Here is a 25,753-nt window from a genome sequence, read left to right as displayed (position 1 = left end):
ACTTTAAAATGCATGTTCCTTGTGGCCAAATTATTTCTCAGATTAATTGATTAATTTCCCAGAAATTATTATTATTGTTTTTTAAACCAATTTACACTTCTAGTGTGGTGGCCTTGCTGACATCAAGGCGTGTGGTTTTTCAACTTTGGGTTTTTTGTTTGTTTTGTTTTTTTTGTTTTTAAGAGACAGGGTCTCAACTTGTCGCTTAGGTTGGAGTGCAGCGGTGATATCACACAGCTCGCTGCAACCTTGAGCTCCTGGGCTCAGTCCCCAGTCCTCCTGCCTCAGCCTCCCAAGAAGCTAGGACTACAAGTTTGCACCACTGCACCTGGCTAATTTTTTCATTTTTTTGTAGAGACAAGGTCTCCTATGTTGCCCAGGCTGGTCTTGAACTCCTGGGCTCAAGCGATCCTCCCACCTTGGCCTCCCAAAGTGCTAGGATTAAAGGCATGAGCTACTTCACCCAGCCTAACTTTGTTTTTTAACTTTGCTAATTTAATAACTGGGAAGGTGATCTTATTTCTTTGATTACAAGTGAGATTGGACATTCTTGTGAATTGGTTATTTGTATTTCATGTTTTATGATTTTTTTGTCTTTTGCCTATTTATTGAGAGTTTAGTATTTTTGTCTTTTCAATTTAGATGAACTCTTTAAACCATTGGAAATAACAAATGAAAGTGCATTTTTAAAAATATCAAAGATTTATGAGCCGATTCCTTTACTTTTTAATTTTATTTATTCATTTTTTTAGAGAGGGTCTTGCTTTGTTGCCCAGGATGGAGTCACAGTTCACTGCAGCCTCTGCCTTGGCTCAAGCAATCCTCCCACTTAAGCCTGAGTAGCTGGGACTACAGACACTACCATGCCTGTTTAATTTTTGTATTTTTGTAGAGATGGGGTTTTGTCATGTTGCCCAGGCTGGTCTTGAACACCTGGGTTCAAGCAATCCACCTGTCTTGGCCTCCCAAAGTGTTGGGAGTACAGGCTCAAGCCACTGTGCCAGGTCTATGAGTTGATTCTTAATGAGTAGTACTACATCCCCACAATGTGGACTGCAAAATGCTGGCTGGCTGTGTTGCTTGGTAGCAAAAGGGGTTGCATGCTGCTCAGCTCTGTTTCTCTCCAACCCAAGCATTTGGATGTGGGACTGTGCCCCGCCTGGTGTCTGGGGCTCTGGGAGGGGCATTTTTACTTCCCTGTTTACAAGAAGGGTTACATCCTATTCCAAGTCCAAAGTGGACACTTCTTCCTTTGCTCAGCATCCCATGCAGACTCAGCAGGTTACCCGCTCCCCTGGGAGGTGGCTGTGGCCAAGCACCGCTCCATGGACTACACCCGGCTGGTCATGGAACAGCATACAGTTTTGCCCTCACTTTTGGGAAAGGGGCTAAGATGTTAGAGTATACCATCCTTAATGGAAATCCACTCTTGTTTCAGGGGTTTGTGGGATGCAAATCCTAGTAGGGTCAGAACTGCCTAGAAATTGATCCTTCTCATGGTTCTATTGGGTCTCCCCTAAAATTAATGTTGCAGGTAGGAAAAAAAAAGATATTCTTTGGGTACCTTACTCTTAACTGAGCGTGTCTTACCATGGGCTGGATTACTATCTCCTGGTCTGGAAGCAGGTGATGAGGGAGTGTGGAATCTACATTTGAGTGTCACTTGTTCAACCACAAGACCATAAATTGCTCCATGTATTGGGCTCCTTAAAATAGGGCTTATTTATGTTGTATACCCTGCCATTAGGCCCGGTACAGAAAAAAAGAGAAAATCTACTTCATAGAACTTGTAGATTCTAAAACTCTAAAAGGTGCTGCTTAGACTAAATATATTGGGTTATCTCTTAGCTGTGATCTTGAAGCTATTGTTTGATTTTTTTAAAAAAACATCTGTTTTAATACCCAAACTAATGGCATTGTGAGGTTGAGTCAGTGGATAGTTCAAGATGGCAATTTACAAAACTTTAAGTTTGTGACTTTCTCTTGATTCCACTGTTTTTCCACGTGTGGGTGGCTATTTTGAGAGCTGTGATTGCCCAGAGAGCCCCAGCTCACAGAATTGCCAGAACATTTGTGATTGCTTAGAAATCCTCCCCTCTTCATCAGGCTGGGAACACAGATCAGGATTTCAAATGCCCCCTTCTCTGTGGCCTTCCCTGATGTACCCACTGTCTCCAACTAGGATTGATTACACCCCTTTTTTTTGCCCCAAATAGACTTCTCTTCCAGCACCTGTCACAGTTTATTGCATTAACTTTAAGAAACATCCAGGCCAGGCATGGTAGCTCATGCCTGTAATTCCAGCACTTTGGGAGGCTAAGGTGGGAGGATCGTTTGAACCCAGGAGTTTGAGACCAGCCTGGGCAATATCGTAAGACCCTGTCTCTACAAAAAATGAAAAAATTAGCCGGGTGTGGTGGCCTATCTGTAGTCCCAGCTACCCAGGAAGGTGAGATGGGAGGATCACTTGAGCCCAGGATTTGGAGGCTGCAGTGAGCCATGATTGCACCACTGCACGCTAGCTTGGGTGACAGAGCGAAAACCCTGTCTCAAAAACAAGCAAAAATCCTGTTTCCCTCTAGAAGTAGAGCTCTGGAGTCTTTGATTCCTAGCGTGGGGCATGGAGTGCTGTGGGTGCTGAGGGAGTGTTAATTCTGTCCCCGCTGAGGCCCCTTCTGATGTGTGCTGCTGCTGTTTCTGTAGAAATCGTGGATGGGAATGTGAAGATGACCCTGGGCATGATCTGGACCATCATCCTGCGCTTTGCCATCCAGGACATCTCCGTGGAAGGTGGGTTTCCGCTTTGTTCCATCCCGCCATCACCATCTCGTCTCCCTCCCTGGGCTTAGCCTGGAGAACTCCCATACCCAGGGCAATGGACGTTGATCAGGGGCCATGTCCTGGGCTTCTTGCTCATTTATTGGGCATCAGCCCTCTCCTCCAGTCAATGTAGAAAAAAGAACTATTTGCCATTCTGATTCTCATAGGCAGGTTGGCCTCAGGGAAACTCCCCACTTTGGGAAAGCCCAAGGCTGCCATGGGGAAGTATGTTGGAAAACCCACCTGGCTCTTGGGTTGTTAATCTGAAAGGGTGGGGAAATAGCGGCTGGGAGGAAGTACCAGGAGGGGCGCTAACCCCGTCCTCCACTTTGCTCCCCTAGCACCCTCTAGTGGCCATTTCACAGATCTGCAAGGGCCGCCATGGTCTGGAGAGGTGATCTCTACGCTTGATTACACACTCGGGCAGTTTTTGAGCTTTATGTCTGCTATGCCTGTATTTATCTTGCATAATAATATTTGTGTATTGTTGTGCATGTGATAAAGCACACATACTGAAACAAACTTTTACAAGATGAGATGGAGATAATATTTTTTAAATATTTGTTTTAATGGCATAGACATCATAAACATTTTTAATCAAAGGAATTTCTTAATGAAAACAACATGGATTCAATTCAATTGCTTTGTGATGGAGATCTAGGTGTGACACTCTGTGATGCAGCAATGTAGAGGTCCAAGTTCGGTTTATGGGTACTTGGTATTTAGGGTTGAAGTGGTTGGAAAGAGGGTCATAGTAGTCACCTGGGGTGTGGTTCTTGTTAATGATAGTGGATGTAAATCCATTTCTCAAATAGCCTTCTTGATGATTTTGATTCTTTTGGGTGGACTTCTTGTCAGCTCTGCAGTCATCATTGTGTTACTCTTGTGATTTAGCTGACGAAGAGCTTAAGCTAAGTAGAAGCATTAGCTTTTCCAATTTTTAAATTGTCTGCTTTTGCTTAGGTGGTTATGGTCTTTGTAGGAACCCTTGAATGTCATTTTAAAGTCCATTTTGTGTGTTGAAAATAAATGAGATCATTCATGAACACAGTCCACTGAGTACCTTAACCTCCAATTCACAGGCACAAACACAGGGTGTATTAGTCCGTTTTCACGCTGCTGGTAAGGACATACCCGAGACTGGGTAATTTATAAATAAAAAGAGGTTTAATGGACTCACAGTTCCACATGGCTGGGGAGGCCTCACAGTCATTGCAGAAGAGCAAGGGAGAGCAAAGGGACCTCTTACATGGCAGCAGGCAGAGAATGAGAGCCAAGTGAAAGGGGTTTCCCCTTAGAAAACCATCAGACCTCGTGAGACTTATTCACTACCACAAGAACAGTATGGGGGAAACCACGCCCATGACTCAATCATCTCCCACCGGCTCTCTCCCACAACACGTGGGAATTATGGGAGCTACAACTCAAGATGAGATTTGGGTGGGGACACAGCACAAGCCTAGCAGGGGGGTAGTGTGGTTTGCAGTCTTTCTTCTGTGCTGGGAGCTCCGTGAGCCCCCTCAGTTGCCTGCCTAACCTCATAGACACGTGGCTGCTTCACACACAGAGGGCAGCAATATTGATCCGTGCAGTAAATATAAGGAAACCTTATTTTTTAGATTAAAAACAAAATCTGTCTAGGAGTCCTAATGCTTTCTTCTCACTCAGCTGTGTGCACCCCTCAGGCTGTGGGATTCCCCTGTCTGGAGACCCCTAGATGTGTAGATTTCCCAGATCAAACCTTCCTCCCCAACCTGATAGAGGTTGCCGACTTATTTTGTATCATTACCATTTCTTTGAATAAAAGAGAGTACGGGGAGCTAATTCTTGAAGTTTGAAAAACTGTTGTCTCAAAATTTACACGTGTAACACGACTAGCTCTGAACAGCTTCCCAGCTTGCTTTTTCTGTTTCTCAAATAGCTTCTCAAACTCTGTCAAGGGAATAGACTTGACGGCCAGGGCTCCTCCTTCAGTAGCTGCAGGGTTGGCATCAAGGGGTCACAGTGGGGCCTCCTGTGAGCCGGCATCCCTCCCTCCACCGAGTCAGCCCTCTGACCTCGCTGCCCGTCCCCTTCCCCACAGAGACTTCAGCCAAGGAAGGGCTGCTCCTGTGGTGTCAGAGAAAGACAGCCCCTTACAAAAATGTCAACATCCAGAACTTCCACATAAGGTGAGTGCTGGGGGCTGAGGTGCTCTCACAGAACCAGGCTGCCTCCCCCGGGAGCTCCCAGACCCCCTTGGCTGGGTCAGTCTCAGCTTTAGAACAAAGTGGAGGCCTCTGGGGGAAGAAGTAGCTTTCCTTGGGAAGGGGATGTCGCCATCGCTCTGAATCCCCCCGTCTCTCTCCCTGCAGTGTCTTAGACGGGGCTGCTGCCTGATGTAACTTTGGTTGATGCTTTTGCTACTGGGAGCGCCCCCAAGGAAATTGTCCAGGAAGTCCCAGCCCAGGGCTCTGGAACAGCAGACTAGGGCCATAGGCCTTGGTCGGGGGTAGGGCCGGATATGGCGGGTTTATCTCAACTTGTCAACCCCCCCACAAAGTCTTGACCCTAGTGCATGGGATTTGTGGCAGGAAGAAATGTCCCTTCCCATCCTGTCTTCTAACTCCTGCCCCAGAAAGCTCTATGTGTTCATCTCTCTGGTGCCTAGGAGGCCCCTGCTTTGCCCTGGTTGCCCGTTTGTTCAGCCTCATTTACCAGCCTGCCCCTTCTTCTCTCTCCCCGGGCAGCTGGAAGGATGGCCTCGGCTTCTGTGCCTTGATCCACCGACACCGGCCCGAGCTGATTGACTACGGGAAGCTGCGGAAGGTATGTGTGCCCACCTGACCACCCGCTTTGGGTCCCTGGCAGGTGGGGTGGGAAAAGAGCAGGACTAGGATCCTTGTTGTGACAGTCCATGGTCCAGCCTGAGCAGTGTTGGCCTCTTAGAATAGCCAGACAGAGCCCCAACTGAAAGTGAAGAGAAAACACCTTCCCTGTTAGGGCAACTTCATTACCCTTGTGCGTGGTGTGTGTGTACTTGCACATATACACAGCCCATCAGGAAAATATCACAGCTGTGACAGCAGCTTTGTCAGAGGGATGGAATGATACATGGTGTTTCTCCCTTCTGTTTTTCCGGGATTTGTAAAGAGGAGACACTATTTTCATCATTGAAAACATCGCATATTCTAAGAGACAGTTCATCCCCGCCTTGTCCTTTGACCTGCTGTGCGGTCCTGGGCAGCTTATCCCACCCATGGATTTGGTTTCCTTTATTGCTCAAGTTTGGCTGGGGGATTTTCTTTTGGTTTCACTCCCGCCTTCAGCATGAAGCTGCAGTGATTTTTCTTGAGTGGGTGTGTGGAGTGGGGACAGATGCAGGAGTGGGAGCTGTGTTTCTAGCCTCATGGTGGTTCTCAGTGTCTGAGCTGGTTGGACGACACTGCCCTGGACCTTGGAGAAGCCTGTCCTGGACCCTCTGACCACACTCTCCAGGCTCCCTCCTGGACCCTCTGACCACACTCTCCAGGTTCCCTCTTGGTCCATCTTGGTGCCAAGAGGCCACATGGCATGGCCATCCAAGGAAAGACCCTTCCCACGCCCCAAGTTGGTGACCTGGAGTTGGGGTTGGAATGTCGCCTATCTGTGCTCAGATCTCTTGGCAAGGGAGGCTTCAAGGAGCGGCTGGACTTGTGTGTCTCTACTTCACCTTGATGCTGGAGAACACAGTGTTCAGTGTAGCTCTTGCCTTGCTTGGGCCTCCAGGAAGGGCGTCTTGCTTCTCAGGGGCCAGGAGAGGTTTAATATCGCTGGGGCAGGAGCTGCTGTGCAACTCAGGGTGGTGGCAGGCCCTTTGTTTCGGGCGGGTGGATAGCAAGCTGCCAAAAAGGATCTTGAGGGAGGAAAGGAGCAGATGCCTACCCGCTTCCCTGCACCGTGCCCCGCCCCACCCCCACCCCACACACACTGCCCCGTCACCTGAAGCTTGAGGCTGAGGCCTCTGCCCACTGGAAGGGCCCATCTGCTGAAGGAGAGGAGCCACAGCAGGGGCCAGCCCTTCCCCAGCTAACCTCCTGGGGGAAGAGGATCCTTGGCCCACCTCCTCAGCTGCTTTGCAAGAAAAAAAAAAAAAAAAAAGAGAACCTTCCTGTCCTGCTGGAAAGTTGTGTGGCCAAATCAAACGTGGCCAAGGGGGAATATTCTACAGCTGGCAGTTTTTTCTTTTGAAGGCATCACCACTTCCTATTCAGCTGATGGGCTTTGGTGACAGGTGTGCACCTATCTCTGTCCCTGCTTGGGTATGCTGGGGTGTCAGTGGCCAGTTCATCCACAGCTGTTGGACATCCCCACTAAAGGGGTCTGTGCTGACCGTGGCTCTAGAGCCCCCTCCCTTATTCTGAAGGATTTGGAAGCATCAGCCATTTGGGAGGTGAAAGTCCAGGGGTTCTTTCTGATACCCAGTTAGCACTCTCCCACGCACTATCCCTCTCTGTCTTTTTATTTATCTCTGCCAGTTTCTCCCTGTTTTGCTGTCTCTGCCTCTCCTTCTGTGTTTTTTTTGTTTTTGTTTTTTTTTGTTGTTTTTTTGAGACAGAGTTTCACTATTGTTGCCCAGGCTGGAGTGCAATGGCGTGATCTCCACTCACTGCAACCTCCGCCTCCTGGGTTCAGGCAATTCTCCTGCCTCAGCCTTCTCAGTAGCTGGGATTACAGGCGCACGCCAGCACGCCTGGCTAATTTTTGTATTTTTAGTGGAGACGGGATTTCACCATGTTGGTCAGGCTGGTCTTGAACTGCTGACCTCAGGTGATCCACCTGCCTCAGCCTCCCAAAGTGCTGGGATTACAGGCGTGACCCACCATGCCCAGCTTTTTTTTTTTTTTTTTTTTAAGAGAGTCTGGCTCTGTCGCCCAGGCTGGAGTGCAGTGGCGTGATCTTGGCTCACTGCAACCTCCGCCTCCCAGGTTCAAGCGATTCTCCTGCCTCAGCCTCCTGAGTAGCTGGGATTACAGGCACCCAGGCTAATTTTTGTATTTTTAGTAGAGACAGGATTTCACCATGTTGGCCAGGCTGGCCTCAAACTCCTGACCTCAGGTGATTTGCCCACCTTGGCCTCCCAAAGTGCTGGGATTACAGGCATGAGCCACCGCGCCCAGCCCCCTTTCTGTTTTTTAATTGTAATTTTTTTGTAGAGATGAAGTCTCACTATATTGCCCAGGCTGGTCTCGAACTTCTGGCCTCAATGTGACCCTCCTGCCTCAGCCTCCCAAGTAGCTGGGATTACAGGAACAGCCACCACACCTGGCTTCCACTCCTTTTAATTCAGTATCATCATCAGTAAAATCCAGCCCAAATCCTAGCACACACCTGAGCCCAGTGAACCAGGAATACCTTTCCAGAGAACAAGGAGGTTGTGAGACCAACTGGTGCTGAAGAATAGGGACAGAGGGCTGAGGGGCTCCGACTGGGAAGCTCTTCCTTCCTGCAGCAGCCATGGGTGGGCATGGGTCCCTGGGGTCCCTGGGACTCACGCGGGGTGGGTGTGTGTATACCTGGACCTGAGCACTGGCAGCTGCTGCTCCAGGCCCTGGATGAGAATGACCTTGACTACTTGGCAGTGTTCATCCTCCTGGCTGCTGTTGGAGACTTTCCCAGAGGGGACCCCACCTTCTCTGTTTAGAGCAATTTCATCCTGAAAACATCCTGGATGATGTATTTATCTTTTTGTTACCCTATACTTCTCCCTTTAGCAAACAGGGAAACTGAGTCCTGGGCCGACACAACCAGCTTGCTTTAGGTTAGTCTGGGGAACCAAGAATAGAGGAGAAGGGCCCAGCCAGAAACTCTTCCACTAAGGTTTTTTATCCTCTGCATTAAAAACTTATAAAATAACTGTGGTACAATATACAAAACAAAATTTACCACTTTAACCATTTTTAAATACACTTACTGTTCAGGGGTATTCCGTATACTCATATTATTGTACAACTGTTCCTACCATCCATCTTCAGAACTCTTTTCTTGCAAAACTGAAAGTCTGTACCCATTAAACGGTAGTTCCCCGTTCTTTCCTGCCCCCCCCCCGGCCTCTGGCTGCTACCATTCTGCTTTCTGTCTGGGAACCTCATAACAGTGAAGCCATATGGTGTTTGCCTTTTTTTTTTTTTTTTTTTTGAGACGAGGTCTTGCTCTGTTGCCCAGGCTGGAGTGCAGCAGCGCGATCTTGGCTCACTGCAACCTCTGCCTCCCGGGTTCAAGCAATTCTCCTGTCCCAGCCTCCCGAGTAGCTGGGACGTGCCACCACACCCAGCTAATTTTTGTATTTTTGGCAGACACGGGGGTGTCACCATGTTGGCCAGGCTAGTCTTGAACTCCTGACCTCAAACAATCCATCCGCCTCGGCCTCCCAAAGTACTGGGATTACACGCGTGAGCCACTGCACCCGGCCTGTGTCCTTTTGTGTCTGGCTTACTTCACTTAGCATAACATTCTAAGAGTTCATCCATGTTGCAGCATGTGTCAGAAATTCCCTCTTGTTGAGGCTGAATAATATTCCATTGTATGTATCACCACGTTTTGCTCATCCGTTCATCCATCAATGGGTACTTGGGTTGCTTCCACCTCTTGGCTACTGTGAATAATGCTGCTATGAACAATGGAGGTATAAAGATCTCTTTGAGAACCTGCTTCCAATTCTTTTGAGTATCTCCCCGCAAGTGGAATTGTAGGACCATGTAATCCCATGTTGAATTTTTTGAGGAACCACCATCCTATTCTCACAGCATTTGACATTCCACCTACGTTTATGTTGCATTCATCGCACAAGGATTACAGCTTCTCAACATCCTTGCCAAGCCCGGCTAAGTGTTCTTGCGAAGGTAGCAGAAGCCAGAATAGTCCAAAGCTGTGGCTATTTAAAGGAGCCCCCAAATTTCATGAAATGTGAGCACCAGAGGGGCTCCTGCTCCGAATCTTGACTAGTCTAGAGTTTAGAGCTCCCTACCCCAACTCTTGAGTTATGGATGGAGAAGCTGAGGTCAGGTTAGCTACCCACGAGTCCCACTGGTTGAGGGCAGAGCTGAAACCAGAAGCCAGGATGGATGGTGACTAGGCCAGTGCCCTGCCCTTGGCACGCGTTTCTTAGGAACTCCTTACTACCCCCGACTCAGGCTGCAGACTACTTCGCCCCATTTTCCTGACAATCTGAAGCTTGAAGGGGGAAAGAGAATGCTTTAAACCTCCAACCAGTGAGCCCCAGTGGTGAGACCAGCCTTCCACATCTGGAGCTGTCCCCTGAGGATCGAGCTGGGGCTGGGAGAAAGTCGCTCTGCTCCCCAGTTTGGGTGGCCACCCAATTGGGAGTAGCCAGTGACTTGTGGTGGCTCTCACTTTATCATCCCTTCCTCTTCTCCCTCTAGGATGATCCACTCACAAATCTGAATACGGCTTTTGACGTGGCAGAGAAGTACCTGGACATCCCCAAGATGCTGGATGCCGAAGGTGAAAGGCGCTTTCCTTCTGTGTCTCTTGCCCATCCCCCACCTGCCACTCAGCGGCTAAGAAGGGGTGGACCCCAGCAGTCCGGGGCTGGACGGGAGGAGGCCTGGTTTTCTGGGACCGCATTTGAGGAGCATGGGGATCACAGCCTCTTGGGGATTCTTCCATCGTTCCTTGAGCTTTGGAGAGAGAGGTGTTAGTTGATTCTGCAAAGGTCTTAGGGGCTGTTCTTGCATTGACTGCCTGAGGATGGTTCTTGTCTTTGCCTTGGAGTCAGGATAGCGGGTGCTGGGGTGTGGGGAAATGTGCCCTTGTTGTCCGGCACAGTTTGGGATGGGAAGTTTCCCTTGCTGAGAGGTGCACTGTCCTCACCCTCTGAGCCCTGGGTAGTCTCTGGACAGCTGAGCTTAGCATCTCCTCTATGCCCCAGCTCTGACTGGGGCTGGCTGGGCATGGTGTTTTTCTCATCTGTAACCCTGGCTTCCTTCTAGCATCTTCTGAGGAGGGTGCTAGAGAACTATGGCTTGGACTTTCTCAGTGGTGGAAGTGTCCAGTTCTGACCTGGCTGGGCAGATCCCAGCCAGAGGCAGTGGCTCCATGTTGGGTAGGGAAGGAAGGAGGGGGCCCAAGTTGAGTGTTGACTTTTCTGTTCCTCACCAAGGCCTTGGTGTCCCAGATGCTGCTAGCCAGGATGCCTGGATGGGGACAGGTTCAGGGTTTGACACTAGAACATCCTTACCAAAGATTGGGCCTGGGGCTGGAAACCCAGCTCTTCCTGGCTGCTGACCTTACCATTGCCCCTCTCCCTGTGTAGAGCGTCTCGGATGGGATGAGCAGGGGCTGTGGGGGGAAGGGAAGCATCTGGGAGCATAGGGGTCTGTGGGCTTTATGAAGCCAGGGCTGGCAGCTCCAGGCTGGGGTCAGGCTGGGTCTTGTCCCACCTCCGCACTTGCCCCTTGGGAGGAGCCTGACTCACCACAGCCCCTTCCCTGTGTGCTCTCCTTGGCCCCAACTGCTCAGTGCTGAAGGGCTAGAAAGGGGTTATGGAGACAGGAAAAGACCACGGTGGGGTCCAGACTGTTCCCTGCCCCTCTGCCCCACCAGTGGCTTTTTTTTTTTTTGAGACGGGGTCTCCCTGTGTCACCCAGGCTGGAGTGCCGTGGTGCGATCTTAGCTCACTGCAACCTCCGCCTCCTGGGTTCAAGCGATTCTCTTGCCTCAGCCTCCCAAGTAGCTGGGATTACAGGCACCCACCACCGGCTAATTTTTATATTTTTAGTAGAGACGGGGTTTCACCAAGTTGGCAAGGCTGGTCTCAAACTCCTGGCCTCAAGTGATCCACCTGCCTTGGCCTCCCAAAGCCACCAGTAGCTTTTAAAATTTCAAAATGTCATGAGGAAAATTTTCAAACACATAAAAACCCAGGCAAAAGCAGAAAGAATAGCACGATGACCTTTCCTATTTCCATCATCCAGATAGAATGGCTACTGAGGTCTTGCCACACTTTGTGTTTTTCTTGTTTTCTTTGTTGAAGTATCTTAAAGCAATTCTGAGATATCACATCATTTTACCACTGCATACTTCTGAATACATCCTTAAAAATCGAGTTATTTTCTTAGTCAATGATAAAGTTATCACATTTAGCAAATTGATAATTCCGTGTGATACCCAGTTCATAATGAAATTTCCCTAATTACCTATGACATTTCTTTGAGGGTTGGTTTGTTTTAATCAGAATCCAAACAAGGTCCATACTGGCATTCGGTTGTGTTTCTGACAGCTTTTCCCATCTCTAGTACTTCTCTCCTCCCTTTGACCCCTTTTATTCCTGCCAATGAACTTGCTGCAGAAATGGGGCCGCTGTCCTGTAGCAAGTTCCTTATCCTGGGTTTGTCCGCCTCCTTTGGGGCTTCATTTCACCTGTTCCTCTACTTACATTCCCATAAGCGCAAGTTGACGCCAGAGGCTGGTTAGATTCGGGCTCCACATTTTGGCAAGAAGACTTGGTGGTGCTGCGAGCTTCTTTCTGCCTCACGTCGGGGGTGTATGGTGTTCTTGGAAGCAGCTGGCTTTAACTCCAGATTTTTCTTGACAGACATCGTTGGAACTGCCCGACCGGATGAGAAAGCCATCATGACTTACGTGTCTAGCTTCTACCACGCCTTCTCTGGAGCCCAGAAGGTACCCGGGGCCCCCTGCTCCTTCCATGCCCAGCACACCTCCTGCTGGACCCCAAACCATGTCCTCCTGCCCGCCTCCACCTCTCCTGGTGACAGGTATCTGGATGGTCTGGTCTCTCGGACAGAGGCAGCCCCTAGTTCTGAAGTGGCGTGTTGTTCTTACCTGGCTCCTGTCCCACCCCACACCTCTCTCTCTCATCTTCTACTGTTAACAAGAAAATTGGGCAGCAGCTCACTTTCTGGGACCCAGATGACTGGCTTAAGCAGGAAGGGCTGTGTGCATGCGGCAGCCGGGGTGGTTCTGGAAGGCTACTGAAAGGTGAACAGGAGCAGCCCTTCCATGCCCACGTCTGTTGAAGCCACTGGCTCGATAGAGCAGCTGGAGCTCCCTTAGAAGGGCAATGCTGAGAGACACCTCCAGTCTTCACTTACCCACTTGGCAAAGGCATCATAAAGCCGCACCTTTGTCCTGCTCATGGGCATGACTTAGCAGATCTGTCCTCGGCCCCCTTGGGCTCTAGTGCCTTCTCCTGTATCCTGCCTGGGACTCCCATGCGGCCATGCTGCACTCTGTGTTCTCAGACATAAGCAGAACCTCTGGGAGGAAGGGAGAGGGGGTGGGCAGCTGTGAGCCCCGTCAAGTGTCCTGGCCCAGTTTTGCTCCAGGAGGCCTGAGATTAAAGTTCAGTCGTGCAGGTTCTGCACCACACAGGGGTACCACGACTAAAGGGCACTGTCCATGCTGTGGACATTGAAGATCTGAACATTTTCATCACCAGGCTTAGGCAGCATACACCCCTCCCCCAGACCTCCCTGGTAGGCAGGACCCCAGAAGAAGCACAACATCACCATGACCACAGAACCTTCACGTCTCATGCAGATCTCCCGCCCTCCACATGGCATCTGAGTGACCGTTTTAAAATGCATGATGAGGCCGGGCTGGTGGCTCACGCCTGTAATCCCAGCACTTTGGGAGGCCAAGGCAGGCGGATCACTTGAGGCCAGGAGTTCGAGACCAGCCTGGCCAACATGCTGAAACCCCGTCTCTACTAAAAATACAAAAATTAGCCGGGTGTGACAGTGCTCTCCTGTAATCCCAGCTATTCAGGAGGCTGAGGCCAGAGAATCGCTTGAACCCGAGAGGTGGAGGTTGCAGTGAGCCAAGATTGTGCCACTGCACTCCAGCCTGGGTGACAGAGTCAGACTCTGTCTCAAATAAATAAATAAATAAATAAAACCAAAAAAACCCACAAAACGAAAAAATGCACGATGGGAGCCCCCGCCCTCTCCCACCTCTCCTATGCCGTCCCTGCCTCAGACTCTGCTCACCTCCCACCCACTCCCTCCCCTGCTGTTTCATTTTTTCTCTTTCTGCTCATTCCCTCCTTTTCTGTCTGTCCGTCTGTCTTGTGTCCTCTTTCTGTCCACCATGGCTGTTTGGGTTTATTCTGTGCTGCTGCCGCTGCCTACTTTCTCCTCTCAACCTCTTCTCCTTCTCTGTGCAGATGTGTAGGCACGCTAAGGCCGGATGGGAAGGCCGTGTGACCTAATGTTTCATGTCACGGCCACGCCTTCTCGGGTGTGCAGAAGGTGAGCTCTCCCTCGGCCTCCTCCACTCTCCCCTCTTGCCCATCTCTTCCGTCCTCCCTGGACACTCCAGCAGCAGGCCCTGGGATGGAAGGAGGGACTAGAGAAGCCCCTCCTTCTCCTGCAGGGGGACAGGACTCTGAACTTTGGCCAGGACACTTGAAGATGCCAGAGAACCCCAGCCTCTGAATGACCTCCTGTGTCTCTGTCCCTATGCCCTGGGCATAGCGGATACCACAAGCGAGAGAGAAGCTTGTGGTCTCAGCTTCTTCCCTGCACCCCGCATCAAGAGCCCTTATCCCAGGCAGCACAGCTCTTGGCAGTGCTTTCTATTTCCTTAAACATCCAGGACCTCTTCCCTCTCTCTCTCTCCCTCCTTCCTGCTTGAGCAAGGCCACCCTCGCAAATTTAGCCAGCAGCCAGAGCAGGGAGAGCTCTTCCTGCCTTCTCCAGGGAGTCCAGACCAGAGCCCTGCCTGATGCTTCTCAACCAGGCTGCCATGGACAGTTGTGCAGGTTGCAGACTACTCACAAGTGCCACGTGTGTGCAGTGGACAATGGAGATTTGAATATTGATTACTAAAGTGATCCTGCAGATGGCAGTGAAAATGTCTTCTAACAAAATCAGTAGGACATTTTCCCAGTAGAAGTGCCCTTGGGGAAGAGGTAAAAAATGATCCAGAGACACCATATGGGCTGGCAGCAGCCCTGTTCCCTGCCTGGTTGGGCACCCAAGACCCTCCGGAACTTCCTTCCAGGGCTCATTGGTGCGGGCCAGAGACAGGAGACCAGCCCCGTCTGGAGGCTGTTTCTCATAGGTATCCCCCGAGCCTGCCCAGCCCCTCTCAGCCCCTCCTCTGGCCTTCCTTCCTCTTTGTCCTTCCCACATCTCCTGCTGCTGTTCCTGTGCCCCTCCCCTGGCCCCTCGCGGCCAGGGTGTGAGCAGCTTCTCTCCCTTGCTTTGGTTGGCCTCCTGGCCCAATAGCCACAGGTGTGCACCTGCCCGTGTCCATGGTCAGGCTGAGCTCTCTGCTGTGGTCTTTTCTCGTCTTCCCAAAGCTCCTTCCTCCTCTTCCAGTCTCTCCCCTTCTCCTTCAGGGGTCTGTCCCGGGCTTCATGCCCATTGGTGCTGGCCTTCCCTGTCTCTGAAGCCTTCTCTGTGTCCTGGCTGGTGACAGAGCTTGGAAGGGAGTGTGAGATGCGTGTGGGTGTAGTGGGTATGAAGTGGGTGTGTGGTGTGTATGGGTATGGGGGGTTCTGAGGAGTGTGTGGTTTGAGGTATGTGTGGTGTGGGGGATGTGATGGGTGAGATATGGGGTGTGTGTGAGGTGTGTGTGTATGGTATGGATGTGGTGGGTGTGAGGTGTGTATGGGGGGTGTGGAGTGTGGTGTGTGTATGGGGGGTGTGGAGTGTGGTGTGTAAGGTGTGTGTCTAGGGGGTGTGGGGAATGTGGTGTGGAAGGGTGTAGTGTGTGAGGTGTGTGTGTATGAGGGGTGTATGGGGTGTGGGGACTGGTGTGTGTGGTGTGTAGGAGGTGTGAGGGGTGTGGTGCGCTGTGGGTGTGGTGTGCTGTGGGTGTGAGGTGTAGGGTGTGGTGCGCTGTGGGTGTGGTGTGTGTATGGTGTGCTGTGGGTGTGAGGTATGTGGTGTGTGTGTGGTGTGCTGTGGGTGTGAGGTATGTGGTGTGTGTGTGGTGTGCTGTGGGTGTGAGGTATGTGGTGTGTGTATGGTGTGCTGTGGGTGTGAGGTATGTGGTGTGTGTGTGGTGTGCTGTGGGTGTGAGATGTGTGTGGTGTGCTGTGGGTGTGAGGTGTGTGTGGTGTGCTGTGGGTGTGAGGTGTGTGTGGTGTGCTGTGGGTGTGAGGTGTGTGTGTGGTGTGTGAGGTGTGTGTGGTGTGAGGTGTGGCATGTTTGGTGTGTGTGTGAAGGGGAGTGCTGTGGGTGTGGTGTGTGGGGTGTGGTGTGGAGGGGTATAGTGTGCTGTGGGTGTGAGGTGTAGGGTGTGAGGTGTGTGTGTGGTGTGAGGTGTAGGGTGAGGTGTGGGTGTGGTGTGGTTGTGTGGAGGGGTATGGTGTGCTGTGGGTGTGAAGTGTGTGTGTGGTGTGTGAGGTGTGTGGTGTGAGGTGTGGCATGTGTGGTGTGTGTGGTGTGCTGTGGGTGTGAGGTGTAGGGTGTGTGTGGTGTGAGGTGTGGTGTGAGGTGTGGTGTGTGTGTGTGTGGAGTGAAGGGGAGTGCTGTGGGTGTGGCGTGTGTGAGGGGTGGGTGGGGTGTGTGGAGTGTGTGGGATGTGGATGGCGGATGGCGTGTGGGTGACAGCCTGCTCCCCCTCCCAAATCTCATGCCACCTCCCCATGCCCCCTTCCCTTTCACTCATCCCTGTTGCAACCATTTCACGCTGCTTTTGTCCACACCTGAGGGCAAGGTCACAGCTGGGTTGGTGGTGGTGGTGGTCGTCCTCTCAAGTCCTGGTCCGGGGTCTGACCCAGAGTTGCCCCCACCACTTCTAAGGTGACTGCTTTGAGCTGAGCAGGCAGGGGAGGGGAACCCTACCTCGCCTTATGTGGTGGGGCTGATGGAGGAGAAGGACTCTTGCTGACTCACACACTCCTGTCTTGTCTGTCTCCGGGCTGGCACCGATGAGGAAAATCTTCCAAAACCCGTGCCCAGTGCCCTCCATCCTCTCCACTGTCTTTCTGTCGCCCAACCTCGTATGGTGGAATGAAAAGGCAACAGCGCCTAATGTGTGTGTGCACGTGTGGTGCACAGCTCGTGTGCCTGTACAGGCACGTGCTGTATAATAAGTCTGTGTACTGATTTCCCTCATTAGATGAGGACCAACTGCTGTTTGACAGGTGGGTTTTGGTTCTAATTCTTTCTCTGCTTCCCTCTCCCCTCCTCTTCCCTTACAGGGACTTAGAATGGATGGAGAGCATTAAGATTTTGTTTATGTAGCTTGTGTTTTAGAGTTCATGGTCTGCTGTTTCTGAGAAAGAACACTTGAAGGCTTGGACTCGATCTGAGAGAAATTCATGAGCCATCTGGGAAAACCCTAAAAAAAGGAGCCGGCAGTGGCTGCGGTCTGACCAGTGCCCTGCTCTGCCCCAGATCTGAGCAGGGCAGGTGCAGTCACAGGACTGCCGGCCACCAAGGTTTTCTTGAGCAGCAGAAACTTGAACATGAGGTCTGTGGGGGGAAGGCTTAGCAAGGCCTTGGGAAGGGGCAGACAGTGTTGTGGAGGGAGGTGACCACAGCTTGTGCAAGAAGCTTCGGGGTATGCAGGCGGAGCCTGCGGTAGGAGAGGAAGCTGGCAAGGTGTGGGCTGCCTGAGGAAAGGGGCCAGTTTCCCTCTGCCTGGTCACCCACCCTGGCCCACTCACAGTGAGGAAGCTCGGATGCCTGGTCTGAGATCTCTGCTGATCTGGGGCTCTCTTAGCAGGAACCCTGGGCTTGGTGGCTGACTCAGGACAGAGGGAAAGACTGGGCAGTGGACAGCTGTGGGAAGAAGAAGAAAGCAGGTCCAGCTAGATTTGGGAACATTTTGGCTAAAGATGACATAGATGAGATCCTTGTGGCATTCATGTGAATCTGTGGGTTGTGGGTGGTGGAGCCACAGCACGTCATCTGGCCACGTTTGGGTGTTTTGATGTCACCTTGAGGACAGTTCCTCTCTAGACTGTGCCTGTATCAGGCAATTGGATGCTGATTATTAGGGTAGCAGTTTGGCTTGGGATAGCTAAGTACTCCAGGGATAATAATAGTTCATATCTTTTAAAAAATAACTCTTGAATATACAACAAAGTGTATTATATGTTAAGTTGTATAATAGCGCAGCTTAAAGTAGGTCATAAAAAAACATGAAAATTCAGGTTGGGCGCAGAGGCTCACACCTGTAATCCCAGCACTTTGGGAGTTGAGGCTGGTGGATCACCTGAGGTCAGGAATTTGAGACCACCTTGGCTAACACCGTGAAACCCCATCTCTACTGAAAATACAGAAATTAGCCAGACATAGTGGCGCGTGCACCTGTAATCCCAGCTACTCGAGAGGCTGAGGCAGGAGGATGGCTTGAACCTTGGAGGCAGAGGTTGCAGTGAGCCGAGATTGTGTCATCGCACTCCAGCCTGGGTGACAGAGCAAGATTCTGTCTCAAAAAACAAAAAAACAAACAAAACAACCATGAAAATACAAACGAAGGGAAAGGAAACACAGATTTCTAGTAGTCTTCTCCTTTGGCACTTGGAAGCAACATTTTGCTCATTTCCAGAGAATATTTTCTGAAGCCATCAATTATCTGTTACATCTGTTACATTATCTCATGAAGCCATCAATTATCTGTGCATCTGTTACATTATCTCATGTCAGGGCACCTGGTTCTTCTTGCTGGGGCCAGAGCAGCCCATTTCCTCTTCAGGAATAGCCTGAAGCCAGGTCTCTCCCGGGGTTCTCTTCTGAAGTTGCTTCTGAAGCTGCTTCAGTTCCTGAGGTTCTCAGGGAAGGAATCTTTCCTCCCCTAGAACACATCTCTCCTTTGAACTTCTGGACTAAAGCGTTGTCTTTGAGATTCTTTATGTACTTGGTGGTTCTGGGTGCCTCTCTCCTAGATCCCTCAGAGTTCATGGGGTTCTTGTAGCTGTGAGAGGAAAAAGCTAGAAAACCAGGAGTTTGCGGTGATGGGGAAGGCCTGTCACCCCCAGCGGCCTTTCCTTCTGCTCCCGGGATCATGTCCCGTGGGCCTAAGCCTGGCCTTCCCAGCTGACCTCATCTTACTTCTCAGGCTGAGACTGGTGGGTGATGAAGCTGCCTTCATCAAGGGACCACTGTGGAAGCAGGTCCAACTCACCACCCAGTGGGCTTCTCTGTGGTGCATCCTGCCTGTAGGGGGAGTCAGGCTGCGAGAGAAAGGGAGAGGATGAGGTTCTGAGGATTCTGCCGTGGTTTTTTTAGAAAAATCAAATCTAGACTTCAGGAACCTGCTTCCTAAAGGTAATGTAGGAGCTGGGCTGTCTCTCAAGGGAACCCCGGTGGAGTCTGCAGGCTGGCCTGCCATACAGAAAGCGCTCTTGTGTCTCCCGTGGTACTTGTGTGTTATTTCTGAAGGCTGGTTCACTGGTTATAATGGATGGTATTCTCAGTCAGTCTCCTTCTGGAGAGGCCATCCTGGGAGCAGGTGGCTGAGACTCCGGCTTGGGAACGCGGTTGGATCTTTGTGGAAAGTCCCCAGGAGGCCCACCCGGAATCTCCCCCAGACTTCATCCAGAAGGGAGCCCTTTTGACCCTGACTCTGGAGTAGTCAGCAGGCTCTTGGGGATGGGCGAGGCTCTTGAGGTCCCACAGGACACATGTAAAATCCCACAAATGCAGACCTTAGTCCACCAGTTTGATAAATTGGCACACATCAGATTTTATGACCATCGAGCCGATGGATCAGGAGAGTAACAAGGTGAAGGTGGCTTTATCCATGAAAATCACAGCCGCAGTTGCTTCGTGCCAGTTATGAGTAGCTGCCAAGGAGTTTCAGCTGTTTGAGTGGCACATCTCTGGCATAGTCTGCCGGGGTGGCACATCCTCACAAAAACATCAGCCTGGAGGAGGACACACAGGTCTCTCTGCAGCCCCCTGCCCCAGCCTTGAAGGGAAGTAGTCTGGGGTTTCCAGCAAGCTGCTCCCCAGTCAGCCCCATGAGGCTGCTGGCCTGGTTCCCATGGCCCCACTTGCTTTCTGGGGCTCCACGTCTCCTAGACAGGCTCCAGGAAAAGCATTTCCCTCTTCGTTGCTTCTTGGGATTCCCCGTGGGTGCTTGTTGGTTCTCGAGAGAGGTGGCGATCAGTCAGGAGTTGTGGGTGAGAAGCAGTCATGGCATCTCCAGGACAGGGTTGAGTTGGGGTCAGGGGGTGAGGGCCTAAGGATGTGACTCCCTGTCTCAGTTTCTTGAGGCCCAGGACTCAAAGTCCCCACCTCAGGGGACTCTTAGACCACCCTCTGGCCATTCCCACCTTCTCCTTATTGGTTCTCCCAACCCACTCTGACACCTTGCTCTGCAGGTCATGCCTCCCTTGACCTCCTTGACTGTGTTTCTGACAAGGCCTTTAGGATGATCTCATTCTGCCCCTTACCCCCTGCCCCACACACCCCAGCACAGTCATCCACAAAGCACATGATTTGGTGGGCGGATTTGAGAAGTTCTTCAAGGAAAAAACATTTCCGTCTTCCATTTTAGTCATTCCTTCCAATTCTAAGCACGTTCATTCTCAGGAAGCTCTTCCTTACGACCAGCCTCAGTTCATCTTGCTGCAGTTGGAACCTGTTTTGTCTTGTTCATCAACCAGTTGTGAGGTCCTGTCTTTCAACCTGTTAATCCAGGGATCATTTTTCATCTGCAGGGCACCCTTCTCCAGGGTCTCAGGATGCATGTCTGTCTTCTCACAGATATCAGCTTCTCCCACCCCCAGGCTGTCTTCCTTTCTACCCTCTGGCCCCCAAAAAGGCTTTGAGTTCACTTCCCCCTTGGTGTAGGGTTGGAATGTACGCAAGAACACAGCTGGATTTTAAAACCACCTATTTGAAGTGGACTCAGGCATGCTGGGTCCCTGCTGGTGTTAGGGGTACAGTAGCCCCCACAGCTGCAGAAGGCGCTCTCCCACTAAGGTTTCTTAGTCTTTGCCTGGGATTGCCATTCAGTCCCCTTTCCTTCCCTTTGCTGCTGAGGCCATCTTGGGTCCCTGCTAGCCCAGCACGCAGCGCATGATGTGTGCTTAGCTGTCTGGAAGAGGCCTGTGCTGGGTTTGCTGGGCATTGAGCCCACACTTGGTTGATCCGGAAGTCTGGACTTGGGTGCAGTAGAATGTCCGTCAGTTTTCTCTAAAGTGCTTTCAGGCTTTGGGCCAAGAGCCTTGGGAGATTCTGCAGGGATGCCAAGAGGTCCCATGATTTCTCAGTCAGCACTTTATCCCAGGACTCCCGGATTTGAATTCCCACATCTCCAAGATCCTGGAAAATCCAGCCAGAGATCCTAAGCCTTGCAGTTCCAGTGCCTCCACTTGGAATTCCAGGATGGGCATGAATTTTCTCACCTCTCCACCTGACCTGAGCATTTTGATTATATCAGTCGTTGGATTAGTTTCTTCCCAACCTGCAGGTTGGGCCTTAAACTCAGGCTGTTCTCCAGGGGCCCAGTTCAGCCACCAAGACCTCTGTCCAGGCTCACTTGACCCATGGGACCTGGCCATGGGCTGGCAAGGAGGATGGTAAGGAGAGAGGAGGAATGTGACCTCACAGCCTTCTTAACTCCCTTCCAACCACAGGGAGCTGCAGGGATGGGAGGGGCTTTGTCAGCACAGGTGTGTACCAGGTGCCCCTGCTGCTGGGGCTGGCTGGTCGTGACTCTCTCTGTCTTGTTGCCAGGCGGAGACAGCAGCCAATCGCATCTGCAAGGTGTTGGCCGTCAACCAGGAGAACGAGCAGCTTATGGAAGACTACGAGAAGCTGGCCAGTGATGTGGGTACCCCCTGGGTTCACCTGGCCTGACTCTAGCAAGAGTCAGTCCCCTAGAACGTGTACCTCCAAGTCTTTCCTTGGAGCATAGTCCCAGGCTTGTATAGTCTCTGATCCCAATACTGCTAGTCTAGGGCAGCCTGAGCTCTGTTGTGGCTCTCCCAGAAAGTAGTGAGGTGGGGGCAGAGGCCAGTCCCTGAGTTATCATGAGTCTAGGATATCCCTTTGCCTCTCAGGGTATTCTTGTTTTTTTCACTTGTCAAGTGAGAGTTGAGCCAGGGGATGTCAAAGCCTTTCCAGCCTAGTGTACTCTTAGTCTGTGAGTTTTGCTTCAGTGAGAAAAGGAGCACATCTGGTTCTAAGAGGGTGAGGGTAGGGTTTTTGGTAAATTAGTGCCGACTCAGGCTAGCATAACAGCTACCAAAAGTAGCGGCTGTCCCCTACTGTTCAGGGAACAGGATGGCACAGTGCTGGGTTTCCTGTTCTGCCATTGGCTACATTTAGGTTAAGCCTCCTCTTCTTGAAAGAATTCAGCCCGTTGAGCTGCTCAGCCCAGCCTCTTGGTGGATCTGCTGCCCAGCATAGTAAGAACGCAGGTTCTGGAGCCCAAGTGCCTGGGTTTAAATTTCTGCCATTCCAGCCAGGTCACCTTGGCAAGTTACAGGACCTGGTAGGGCCTCGGTTGTCCCTCTGTAACATGCAGGTGATCACAGCCCTTAGCTTCGTAGTGTTTCTGTGGTGATTCAGATGAGTCCATGTGTGTGATGTGCCTGGCCCCCTGCAGGTGTTCAGTGTATTCCTATTGTCATGTGCACCCCTCCACCTTCTCCATCACCATCACCTTGGCCCAAGGAAAACAGTCCAGGCTGTGCCTGCTTGTGCTCCAGGCCAGCTCTCTGCCCAGAAGCCAGCCTCTTCCCTTTTAAGTCAGAGACCCATGTTCTAGATTCTTAGGAAGTCAGATGGCAAGAACTTCTGGAAATAGCTGTTAACCCCCTCCATGGTATAGATGAGGAAACTGAGGCCCAGCCAGTTAGAACCTGGTACTAAAACCCAGGTTTCCTTCCTGCCTTTTAGTTGCACTAACTTCACACCAGGTCTATGGGTCTTCCCTTAGCAAAGCAGGGAGGCTGAGTGCCGTGACTGTGAGTCGATGTACCCTAGTAGCCAGGCTTCACGAAGCCTGTGGTTCTCAGAGGGAACACCCTGGAAGCTGACTTCCTGGCCTGGGAATGTCGGTGGTTGGGAAGGAGTGTGCTATTAGGACAGACCCTTTCCCCATGTGGGAAGGGCTGTTGGGAGGAAACGGAGGCTGGCCCTAGCACACTCCCTCCCCGCCTCCTCACCTCCTGCCCCCACTGCCTTCCCACCCTAGCTGTTGGAGTGGATCCGCCGCACAATCCCGTGGCTGGAGAACCGGGTGCCCGAGAACACCATGCATGCCATGCAACAGAAGCTGGAGGACTTCCGGGACTACCGGCGCCTGCACAAGCCGCCCAAGGTGCAGGAGAAGTGCCAGCTGGAGATCAACTTCAACACGCTGCAGACCAAGCTGCGGCTCAGCAACCGGCCTGCCTTCATGCCCTCTGAGGGCAGGATGGTCTCGGTGAGCACTGGGGGTGAGCCTGGGCCCCCAGACTGGACTGCCTCCACCTCTGAGCTGCTCCTAGTTGTGGTCAAATTCAGCTTTATGGGGGTGCGGATGGGCGTGTTTGCTTCTACCTACATACACTGCTCCAGAAGTCACTTCCCCCTTCCAGTTACCACCCAGGCTCAATCCCAAACTCGGCCATGTGGGGCAGCCCCCTCTGCCCAGACCATTCTGGGTCAGGCTTGCCCTTCCAGACCCCTGAGCATCTACTCCAGACCTCCCTCTCACAAAAAATCATCCCTATGAACACAATGCTTTTGACACCCTGAACCAAACAGGGCATAATTGAATCGCAGTAAAGTTGATTTCTACTTCCATGGAATCTTAAGTAGTTAAAAAATATTATTATTGAAGTAATAGTTTTGTGGGTTTTTTTGGGTAGTATATTTCAAAGATACAAATAAGCAAAATACAGAACATGGAAATTACTGAAAATCTTACTACCCAGTATCAACTTCAAAAAAAATGATTTTAATCTTTTTGGTTTTTTCATGTAAATATTTGAGGGAATCCTAAAGTATATGTATTTGAAATTAAACATTTTTCCCGGTTTTTGTACTCAAGTGTCCACTGACAGATAACTAAAGCCTGTTTTATATAATAAGCTGCTTTAAGAAAACCCCCAATCTTACATTATATTCTGACCAGCTTTCCATGTCATAAAATACTCTTCTTTTAGGTTATTTTTGTTATTCATCCCTCTTGACCCTGTCCCCACAACTTAGGGAAAAATTTCATAAGCCAGAGAAACACACAGAAGAAAATATAAGAAATTTGCCATGACGGAGCTTTTTGTCCTTAAGTGAAAAGTAACAGGAGTGTCATGGGCACATGACAGGTCTAGAAGGGGAGGGTGAAAGGCAGACAGCATTGTGGGGAGACAGCAGCCCAGGGGGTCTTGGAGGGAGAATACATTGCAAGTGTGTATGCAGTTTGGAAAATTGCAGTCATTTCGGGGCTCCAAGGCTGAATCAGTAGCTTTTAGGTGGCCAGAGCCACTGCTAGCCTAAGGGTGCTCTATGAGAATTAGACAAAGTACCCTTTCTGGGGGACAGATGTAGCTTGGCCTGGGGACATGTGGGGAGGGTGGCTTGCAGGGTGCAGCCCCAGTGACTGTCCAGCTGGGCACTATTGCACAAACTGGAGGCATGGCCCTGTCTGAAGGGGCGTGTGGGTTTGCACTCAGCATCTGTCCTCCCAGAATTCTGGCCGGCTCACCCAGGCCGGGGTCTCTGTAGGCTCCAGGTTTTTGCCCAGAGGCCTGAGTCCATGAATGGATCCAGGACAGTGGGGAGGCTGGGCAGCTCCAGTGCCTGCTTGCCTCATTGCACATTGTTGGTCTGTTTACCTGGGGGGCCCTTTGCCTTAGCACATGTGTGACCTCTGTGATCGGTTAGAGTCCTGCGGGAAACCAGTCCTAGTCAGGGAGAGTCTGGGGCCCTTTCCCCACAGGGCTCTATTCTCAAAGTCCCATAGCTGGGTGACCATTGTAGATGCAGGTCCCATGCCTTGCCCAGGAGGCCTGGCTCCTGGGAGCCCAGAAAATACCAGTGGGAGATGGGAGGTATGGTGGGGCAGCCTGGCTAGGGTGGATATGGGGCAGAGATAGGGAAGAGGCTCTTCCTGGAAGGCATGGGGCACCTTCAGGGGTTTAGGGGGCTAGGGGACCTGAAGCCTAGGCCCGAGCCAGACCCTGACCCTGTACCTCCCATCCCCACAGGACATCAACAATGCCTGGGGCTGCCTAGAGCAGGTGGAGAAGGGCTATGAGGAGTGGTTGCTGAATGAGATCCGGAGGCTGGAGCGACTGGACCACCTGGCAGAGAAGTTCCGGCAGAAGGCCTCCATCCACGAGGCCTGGACTGATGGTGAGGCCAGCCCAGCCTCCTGCCTCCCCCCAGGGCTTCACTTTCCTACTCTTCAGCCCAGCCAGCAGCCACTATGCTATTCTTTGCTTTTCATTTGTTTCATTTGGTCTCTTACTAGTTCCATGGCTTTAGGCAAGTTCATTAGCCTTCTGGTCGCCTCAGCTTCCTCATCTGTAAAGTGGGAATAATAATAGTACCAACCTCACAGGCTTGTAAGAATTGAATCAGCTAATACATAACGAAGTTCTGAGGAGAGTTCCTGCATAGTGCAGTGCTGTGTGAGTGTTCACTTTGCAGTCAAATCCTCTACCCCCTGAGTGTTCACTTTGTTTTTTAGTTTTATGGGGGGTTTTTTTGAGATGGAATTGTGTTGTTGTTGCCAGGATCGAGTGCAATGGTGAAATCTCAGCTCACTGCAACCTCCACTTCGTGGGTTCAAGCGATTCTCCTGCCCTAGCCTCCCTAGTAGCTGGGACTACAGGTGCCTGCCACCATTCCCAGCTAATTTTTGTATTTTTAGTTTCACCATGTTGGTCAGGCTGGTTTTGAACTCCTGATCTCAGGTGATCCATCTGCTTCTGCCTCCTGAAGTGTTGGGATTACAGGCGTGAGCCACTGTGCCCAGCCGTATAATGTCATCTTAAGGAATTATGTCTGCAAAGAGCCTGTTTCCAAAT

At 51.1% G+C, this 25,753-nt stretch overlaps 1 protein-coding gene across 4 annotated transcripts in view; it reads left to right on the top strand.

The window, feature by feature from the left end:
- ACTN1 (actinin alpha 1) overlaps nucleotides 1-25,753 on the top strand; it is a 105,944-nt gene that overhangs the window by 64,823 nt on the left and 15,368 nt on the right. For all 4 annotated transcript variants that reach the window (XM_024348757.3, XM_024348758.3, XM_016926257.4 and 1 more), the window contains exons 4-11: nucleotides 2,704-2,790; nucleotides 4,904-4,991; nucleotides 5,550-5,628; nucleotides 10,221-10,302; nucleotides 12,395-12,480; nucleotides 21,468-21,560; nucleotides 22,933-23,163; nucleotides 24,929-25,076. In XM_024348757.3, the coding sequence (XP_024204525.1) occupies nucleotides 2,704-2,790; nucleotides 4,904-4,991; nucleotides 5,550-5,628; nucleotides 10,221-10,302; nucleotides 12,395-12,480; nucleotides 21,468-21,560; nucleotides 22,933-23,163; nucleotides 24,929-25,076 (894 nt within the window). The remainder of the gene's footprint in view (nucleotides 1-2,703; nucleotides 2,791-4,903; nucleotides 4,992-5,549; nucleotides 5,629-10,220; nucleotides 10,303-12,394; nucleotides 12,481-21,467; nucleotides 21,561-22,932; nucleotides 23,164-24,928; nucleotides 25,077-25,753) is intronic.

This window comes from Pan troglodytes, chromosome 15 (assembly GCF_028858775.2).
Source record: "Pan troglodytes isolate AG18354 chromosome 15, NHGRI_mPanTro3-v2.0_pri, whole genome shotgun sequence".
Lineage (NCBI taxonomy): Eukaryota > Metazoa > Chordata > Mammalia > Primates > Hominidae > Pan > Pan troglodytes.
Note: the sequence above shows the minus strand (reverse complement) of the source record. Positions and strands in the feature narration are given on the sequence as shown.